Source organism: Lathamus discolor, chromosome 10 (assembly GCF_037157495.1).
Source record: "Lathamus discolor isolate bLatDis1 chromosome 10, bLatDis1.hap1, whole genome shotgun sequence".
NCBI classification, from domain to species: domain Eukaryota; kingdom Metazoa; phylum Chordata; class Aves; order Psittaciformes; family Psittacidae; genus Lathamus; species Lathamus discolor.
The window spans coordinates 18306577-18315678 of NC_088893.1; the positions used below are offsets into that span (position 1 = coordinate 18306577).

The 9102-nt window shown below is 46.1% G+C and overlaps 1 protein-coding gene across 1 annotated transcript; it reads right to left on the reverse strand.

The window, feature by feature from the left end:
* Positions 1-71: 71 nt before the first annotated feature.
* Positions 72-6961, reverse strand: CAMLG (calcium modulating ligand). The gene is made up of 4 exons (XM_065690718.1): positions 6624-6961; positions 4915-5357; positions 4123-4188; positions 72-2552 (listed from the first exon to the last, which is right to left on the reverse strand). Exons 1-4 carry the CDS (start codon positions 6781-6783, stop codon positions 2361-2363), a joined length of 861 nt encoding a protein of 286 aa, XP_065546790.1. The 5' UTR covers positions 6784-6961; the 3' UTR covers positions 72-2360.
* Between the last annotated feature and the right edge of the window lie 2141 nt (positions 6962-9102).

Consider the following 9102-nt stretch of genomic DNA (forward strand, 5'->3'; position numbering starts at 1 on the left):
GGCCCGGGCACAGCATTCCCGGTACAAGGTCCTGCCACCCGCCCCCCGAGCCAGGCCAAGCTGCCAAGGAAGCGGGTAACAAATATTCTTTTAATAGAAAAACACGCAGTTTGGCACGAAACATGGAACGGAATCGGGTACAGCAACAGAGAGAGCATAAAAACGGAACAAAAGGGATGCAGGTGTTGCCCGCAGGTCACCCGGAGCGATGCCCATGCAGCCGAGGGCAAGCCAAAACCATCGGATAAAAACAAGCTGCAGCGTTCCAGGTTGGGTCTCACAACAGATTCATGCCATTGCTTGAAGAGGAATCTCACTTCATCTTTCCTTGGATATCGGATGGTGCAAGGGATGGAGCGAACACACAGCAGGTGGGGCAGCCCTGTGCTGTTTAGCTGATGAGTATCAACATTTCACACTAAGGATTAAGAATTCATTCCTTTCGGGAGATGTTAGTACAGAGTATTTCGGCAGTTTATTTGTATTACATTGGGGCACATAAATAGAGTCAGAACAAGTGCAACTTTAGAGCAAACTCATTATGTACATACCTCAACCTGAACTGAAATGACAGCCATTTCAACCTGCTGACATTCCTGTCTAAAAGAAACAAATGTAAAGCTTCTGAATAAATATCTGCTAATAGAACCACATCAGAACGTTCTGCAGCCCAGCCTTGGGCACCTGTAAAAGAATCAGTAAAACCCAGCCTGGAAATAGTCAAATCGAAACATAAGCTTCTTGTTTTCATGCCACAAACAAACCTGAATCTAACGCAGGAGTCAGAAATGCTGTGCTACAGCAACAGCAGGAAGCCTGAACAGAAAGGCAGCAGAACACAGAGCCCTTTGCTTTACAGAGCCATGGTCAAACACTTCTGCTCCCTAAAAGAATTTCTGCAGACAAATACTGAAATAAACGAGTGTTTCCCTGTGCTAAAAAAGGGCATTGCTGAGATTGCCTTAAAGTCCAGATTCTAAGCAGAAAGCTATAAGCCGACAACACTGCCAAATTTAGCTTCAATAGAAAGTCTGGAGATCATCAGTGTTTAAGTTGACACCTCCTTCCTTTCCCTGTGCAAAATTCATGCAAGATTGAGAACAAACACATTCAAGAGCTTCTCATGTTAACCAGAGACAGGATTCAGTTGTATTTGTCACTCTCTCATCTATGTGGCTGGACATAAAACCCCACCAAATGCTGTTCTCCTTTCCTCCATGTTCACCTGGGAGGCAGCTCAAAGCCCTGGGTTTGATTTCACTGTCACCTGTGGTACAGGGTTTAAACAGGAACAGTCCCTGTGATTTCAAGGGGGCAAGGGCGGAAACACCTCAGACTGAGTTGAGATGAAGAGCTCTGCTGCATCAGAGCCTGAGCACTGCTGGGTATGATCCTATAGCAGCAGAACTCTTCCACAGTCAAGATCCTGTTTGCAGGATAAACAGGGACAAACTGCAGAGATGAATGTCATATTAAAAGCTGTCTTCTGCAGTCCTACAAGGAGCTGGACAACAAATAGTTCCCTTTTAAGTTTTACATGTAGCAAAGCAAACAGCAGATACTGTGGGTTGGTTGCCAATATATACAGCTTTCCCCTCATGAAATTAACTCTTAAAGAAAAGGCATGAGGATGAAAGCACAGGAATGGTTGCACTAGGATTAGGTTGCTGGAAACTCACAGTGAGATGAACAGTTGTTTCTTCCTACTTTTCGATTAATGACAATTGTAAAGAACAGAACTTTGTTGGTGTTTTTCTTAGCTGTTTTGCACTATAACCATCAAAATGGATCACAGTCACAATGTATAGCAAGGCAAGGATTAGGACAACAAGGTGGCATGTTTCACCAACCTCCTCCAGAAGCAGCTACTTGGTTCAACATTCAGAATTGGAACAGGAGAATAAAGGGATTTCTTTAATTTAGAGGTTGCTTAAAGAAAATGGGACCACCACAAAATGAGTTCTTGTTAGCTACAGTCATAAGGGAGATTGGTATCTTTATCTTCTGCTCTATGGGATTCTCTTTGTCCTCACTAAGAAGAGCAAAGGCAGCTTTGTAAATGCTTATGAAGGAGGCTGAGAAGGGCATCATCAAACTAAACCAAATAAATCACCCACTGACACTTGCCCCCTAGTCTTCACATTTGTAACAGGCAGACACAGCATTAAATAAACTGACCCAATACAACTGGCAGTCTGGGACCCTGCTCTTCCTTTCCCCAAATGACTGGATTTAAGGCTCCTTTCAAGTATTTGACCAGGTTAAGAATTTTAATGAAGGTTGAAACCTGTCTGCACAGTCAGATGCTAAAGGAAAACAGTCCAGAAAGCTTTAGTGTAACTACTGCGGTCAATTCTACATCATGGTTCTTCAGAACCAAAAGCCAGAGCGAGTTCATGGCAAAAGATGAAAGTAAAGAAATAGACACAGAGGTCTGTGAAAACATCTCCCATTTTGCTGTAGGTGTCCATGGAGCGACTAATGACTTCCGCGGGGATTCCAGACAGGAGGAGAGCAGCGGTTAACACCGTCGTTTTCACCTTCTTCTCATACTAGAAGATAAAAACCCCACAGCGTTATGTTAGTTCTTGTGTTATAATCCAATCCTGTTTTACATGCCACGGGTGTTGTGCCAATTTCGAACTCAGCCAGGAACATTCCAACTTCCTCGGGAAGAGCAGCAGGTTTGGATTGATTCTCTCCAGACATGCTCCAGGATTCACTTATCCCAGCGACAGATTCACACTGTGCTGGATGTGCTGGAGCTGAGTGAAAGGCTGGTAACAGCAGATCAAATTCATCACACACATTATGTGCTGGCACTGGGGCTGTGCAGCAGCTTCTGTGGGAGTGGGGAGAGTCCCAGACAAGGGCAATCTGGGTGTGGGAAGCCAAGCCAGGCATCTCCACTTGCAGAACAGGATTTCATCTCATCGCACTACTTGGCAAGAAAAATACTGTTACTTTTCTAACACAGAAAAATGATTTAGGATTGAAAACCAACTGTTTCCTTCTATTTTAGGATGGCTCCATTTGGCAGTTTTAATCTCTGAACCCAGAAATGCCCCAAAACCTTTTGAAAGCTGATCTTAAGATGAGGAATCCCAGGGAGGCAAAGCCTGACAGGCAGGAAATGATGATACTTGCTGGATATCTTAATTTAATCCAATCTACCTGAAGCTTTCAAGACCCTGGGTTTCATAACAGAAAAATGAAGGCTAACCAACTGGTTACCCTCATGTGGGTATGAATGCAGTAAAAACAAGCTGTGGAAAGGAACAACCTCTTAAAGAGCTGATTGTGAAGACAGCAGAAAAAAGATCAAAAAGCTGCAGCAGATGAGCTACTGCAAGTCTAAGCTAATTCTACCATTTTCTGTTGTGACACATCAGATTAGTATATCTACTATGAACTTTAGTTTCCAGTTATCTGCTTAACTACAAAAGAAAAGCTGATTTATTCTGGTTTCTACAGGTAATCTCTTATTCCTTTTAAAATGCTAATTTTCCTTTTCAGCTATGGATTGAGCATCATTAAAATCTGCTTTGTGCTGCATACCTGACAAAGTCATCAACCAAATACTTGAGCACAATCAACCAGTGTAAGCATATAAAGCAAGTGATACAGCAAATCTTGCTAATAAGCAGCAAGTTTCACACCAAATACATGTCTCATTTCATGTTGCAGTTCAAACTGATCCTAGGAATGGAATACAGAGCCCTTAAAGCCCAAGGACTGTCTCATTTTATAAGGAACATCCTCCCAGATTTTGTCCAGGTATCACATGCAGACAAGTTTGCTGATAGAGCACACAGTAACCACAGAAAAGCATCGTCTAGGAGAGAAGCTTCCTAAAGACATGCAGGAACTACCTGCCTTTCCTGGTCAGATGCTTTTAGCATTGTTAGTCCACATTTTCCCCGCAACTTTAAAAGAGATTTGGACTAAATCTAGGAAGATTAAAAGCACTATAAGCTATCAGAATTCAGTAACTGTCAATCCTACAGTTTAAAACAAGGGAAGAAAACCTCACATGCATTGGTCTTAATGCATGCTAAGCATAAGATTAAACTTTAAACATTTCAAACTAATTCCGAAATAATAATATTAATAAAAAATTACCTTTGGAAAGTACTTGGCCAGGCCCATATAAGCAAGTTGTAGAGTAAGAAATGGTGCAAATATTGACTGAAAGAAAAGAATATACAAAAATTAACATGGTCAGAAGTAATAGCTAAGAAAACATACAAATTTAATGCTTCTCGAGTCATAAATTAGGTAGAAAGATAATTTGTGGACAATAGAAACAATATTTTTCAATACTGCAAGGCTAAGCAGACAATTTACATGCCAAAAATAAGGTTCTGGCTCATTTTCCTTGAGCCTAAACCCCTGAGATCACAGAAGCATAGAGCAGTGTGTAAACACGACCCCAGCGAGCCAGGAGGTGGCAGCCTGGATCAGGCACATACCGCTGTGATGTACCAGCAGCACCTGAAGCACTGAGGAACTGCTTTGCTCAAGAGACTGATACATGAGCAGGATCTGCTTATCATGGGACAGTTATTGCTGTTCTTACTCTATTATTCTTTTCTAGACCCCAAACTAGAAGAGCAGTTGATTCATGCTCATAGAGATGGGACATAAGCTGCAATAACTATTGCAGTGGTTGTGCTCCTCGAACACTACTGACTAAAGGCGTGCTACATAGAGGCTCTGTAAGGTAACAGAGATTCATCTCTAGGAATTTAGAGATCATTTTAGGTTTTATACAGTTGTCAGAAACACAAAGAGTGCCTGAAGTTCCCACTCAGTCACAACTGATAAACTTCAGCCCTAGATAAAGGGTATCTCATAGTAAGTTAGCACTAAACTAGCAAAGCAGAAAAGGATTGTTTGCTTCCCTGCACTCACCAAGTGCTTGCACACAAACGCCCTGACTGTGATGGCAAGCACAGTACACCCCACCAATCTAAAAATGCGGAAAGAGTCAAACTCCTCCGCTGCATTTCCATTCTCTTGGCTTGGCTTCTCGTTCATCAGCTGGTTCCTCAGCTTCAGAGCCTCTTCAAATCTGGATAGGTACTGGTCTAATCCGTGTCGAGGTGGCCGTGCTGCAGCTTCAGGTGGCAGTTCCCCTCTGCCACGGTGACGGAGCTCGCTTGTGCCCTCATTGACAAGGTCTGGTGTTTTAGTGAACAAGTCCTTCTCCCCTTTGAGGTCTGTCATGCCAGCTGCATGGTCAGCTGTGCCTGCCATGCTGCAGACAGTATCACCAAGCACAATTCGCTTGGAAACGGAAGGAATGGATTTATCTTGCTCATGCTGGAGCTTTGATTCTGTGTGACTCTCATCATCTAGAGAAGAGAAACGAAAACCACAAGAGTTATGGCACATCAGGTATGTAGAACAACACTTCAGCCATTCTGGACCGGGGTTGCTGTTCCAAAGTGAAAAGATAGATTTATGATTAACAAATGTGCTAATTATTCATCACAAAGCCATTTGATGAATACATTTTAAAAGCAATGGGCTCAGCTGATACACAGCCTCCTTGTGTATCAAAGGCAAGGTTTACAGTCAAGTTACACACCGATGGTAATGAAAATGGAAGAGTGCAGCATGGACCAGACTGAAACTGCTCTCAGCACAGCCCTGGCTACACCCTCTCCACCAGCCTACAAAGAACCCTTGTGTAGCACGTGCTTTGAATGGCAGGGCACTCTTCTGAAGTGGGGCAGGCACAAGACAGAAGCTGTGCAACAAGGTCGGAAGTTGAAGCTGTCAGTCAGCAGACATTGGACTTCCTTAAGCAACAACACTGCGTGGACAAGAGGAAAGATGATTCAAATACATGGAGCAACATTAAAATGGACCAAGATTTATGGAAAGTGAACCACACAGAAGCCACAGTAAAGACTGGCAAATAAGCAGGTGATAGAAGCAGCATACTTTAGCTTGCTCTCCTCTGTTATCAGAGGCAAAGCTCTGTTAACCTGCTCTGTATCCAACCTGAAGACCCCATCTTACAGCAAAAGGTGATGCCAGAGAACAAAACCGACCCAGGAGGTGTGCAGAACAGGTCTGGTCCTACCAGAGAGGCACACTTGAAAGAGAACTCCTCAGTATTAAAGCAGACTGATGCATGGCCCGTGGGCACCTCTGTGAACTGAAATGTGGGAACCCTTTCCTGACGAGACAGTTGGCCTCCTCGATGTACAGAAATGAAATGACCTCCTAGATAGCTGCAAGGAAATCTTGCACGCCAAACACAAGCATCCAACGACTGGTTATTACCCAAAGCAGAGAAAACCTTGCTATAAAAACGTAACTATGAGAGCAAGCAGCAACCGGATGAAAACACGGGGGGGGACTCATCGTTTCAACTGAGACAAACTACTTGACAGCTTGCGTGCTCGCTATGGCAGAGCAGCCACAGGCCCGACACCGTTTCTATGGCGGGTCTCCTGAGGACCACAACCCGTTTTGCGCTGCTTAAAGCACGGCTGAACCGAACGATCGCGCTGAGGGCCCGAGCAGCGGCGAGGAGATGCGGCAGCAGCTAACGGCAGGAGGCGGCCGCGGCCCGGGAGCGCTCACACCACCGCCGCCCCGCCGCTCACCCTTGCCCGCCGCGGGCCGGTGGAAGCCCATGATGCGGTTGATCCGTTCCTCCGAGTTCATCAGCAGCTTCTTCCGCCGCAGCTCGGCCCGGCGCTGGGAGGCCGAGAGGCCGGCGGGGGCTCCGGAGGCCGCTCCGGCCCCGCCGCCGTCCTCCTCCATCCCCGCTACAAGGCCGCGGCGTTACCTCAGCACCGCACAATGGGGCCGCCTCGTGCCAGCGCGCATGCGCCAGCACCGCCTGGCGCTGAGGCAAGCGCCGCCATGTTGAGTGAGGGCAGCGGCACAGAGGAGCGCGCAAAGCGGGCCGTCGTTGGGCCGCGCTCTCTGCCCGTGAAGTGCCCGCACTAAAGATGGCCGCCGCGGCGTCGGAAGCGGTACCCGGCACGACGAGGCGCTGTGTCAGCGCGCTGAGGAGACGGGAAGGCAGAGCGTTGTCATGGCCGCGCTCAGGGGAGCCTGAGGAGCGGCGGCAGGCGGGTAAGGGCTCCGGCGTGCTGCGGGGAAACAGAGCGGCCGAGGCGGGGCCCCACGGTCTGGGCGCTGCCGGTGGCCCGCTCCTCCCGTGGTGTGGTTAAAACTGTGGTGTCAGTAAATCAGGTACCTCCGCCTTGCGTTCGGGGGGGGAAATGTACTTAACAACGCGATGCAAAACCAGGACAGGATGGTAACGTTCTCCTTGTCATACAAAGAAAGCAGCGTTCTCTATAGAAGCTGAAAGTGTTAAAGTGAACGTTTATGTTCCTAACCAAGGTAATATTTACCTCACACTCCATAAGTAGAAGTTAAAACTGCACAAAAGCAGCAGGGCCTCGGAGGTGTTCACAGGGCTCAGTGATACCTGGGAGTAAAGGGAATTAAGCAGGTTGTACCTGCTTAACACTTATCACATGGCATACTTAAGCAGTCGTTGTGCCTGGCAAAGCAGAACCGTAGGAGTCAAAGTTGCTAGAATGGTGCAGCAGAATTGCAGGAGTCACAGCTGGTAGGCAGCATTGTAGTAGGTAAGATTCAAAACTTGGGTGAGGAACATTTAAGACATTCTTGTTTAAACAGCATCCATAGAAAGAAAAGGAACAAAAGATAACCAGAGTAACAACATTTACAAACTCGACAAGTTTCTGCTTTAAGATACATAAAACTGGCTTGTACCGAACCTGAGGTTTGGATAGGAGCCGAAACCCTGTTGAGTCTGCGTGAAAGCAAGAGGTTACTCACGGTGATGAAGAGGTGAAGTGACCACAGGCCTTCATCCCCACGACCCCCTAACGACCACCACCAGGAGGCACTGCACAAGCGCGTCAATGGGATGAATGCCAGAAACCTGATTATAATACTAGACGGGAATAGGTTTTGCATATGTATTAGGCGTGAAACAATGTCATGTTTATGTAATCATTATATGTAATATAAACAAACTAAATAGCAGAAGAAAGGTGCGCATGCCTTTGGAGGAACGATCCCCCATGCACCTCAGCGCTGAATAAAGCATACCTACTTTACAACTTTAACGAGTTGTGGAGTCTGTCTGCGTATCATCAGCTCATGGAGCTGTTCGATTTCAAGCACACAGTATTTAAACCACAAGCAGAAGTTCCCCACCATGCTGCTCCTCAGCCTGAGGGAGGTTTTCTGCTGGAAAACCATAGGGTGTGCTGTGCACATGGATTTAGGGAGTTGTCATCTCTGGGCGCATTCCAAAGGAGGGGAGAAAGTCTGCAGTTTACTGGAGTGCCAAACAGATGTTTTTATGTGTACATGAAAACAGTACAGTGTAGGGAAATGCCTTCTAGGGAACTGCTAGGCAGCACTTCCCAAGGCTCAGCTTCCCAAATCGTATTCCCAGCGTGGCGTCACTGCACTGCTGGTAATAAACAGCTGGAGGGATTGAATGTACATACTGGGAACAAAGACCTCTCAAGGATTCCAGATTTACCATAACATCATAGAACAGGGAGCATCTTTGGTTCCTGGGCTGCATCCCCACAGCGTGAGCAGGACGAGGGAGAGGATTCTCCCCTTTACTGCACTCTGATGAGAAGTACCCGAAAGCCAGACCAACTGAAGACAATGACATGAATGCTTCCCATCAATATGCCAAACTAATTACCTTCAACATCCTTGACACTGAATGACTTGCACTCATTAACTCAGACTGCGCCACAAGCACTTCACACAGAAACAGAGCTTGGCTTCAAGATCCTGTTTGGAGTTCCATAGATCACTGCTGGAAAGGCTGCTAGTTCATTGCCGAGTGGTGAATTCAGCAGCAACAGGGCAAATCATTACACTGGGGGAAAAGCTCTGTGCTGACAAGTGCAGTTAATATTTCTACAATACAAAGTGATTAAGAAAGAATATGAGAGGATTCTATATTCAAAACCTGCTTATTACAGAGGTTGAAGGACCAAGCTCATGCATCAACTTACATACGGTGAACCAGAAGCAGCAGTGATGACAGCTCATGAAAAAACAGGCAAA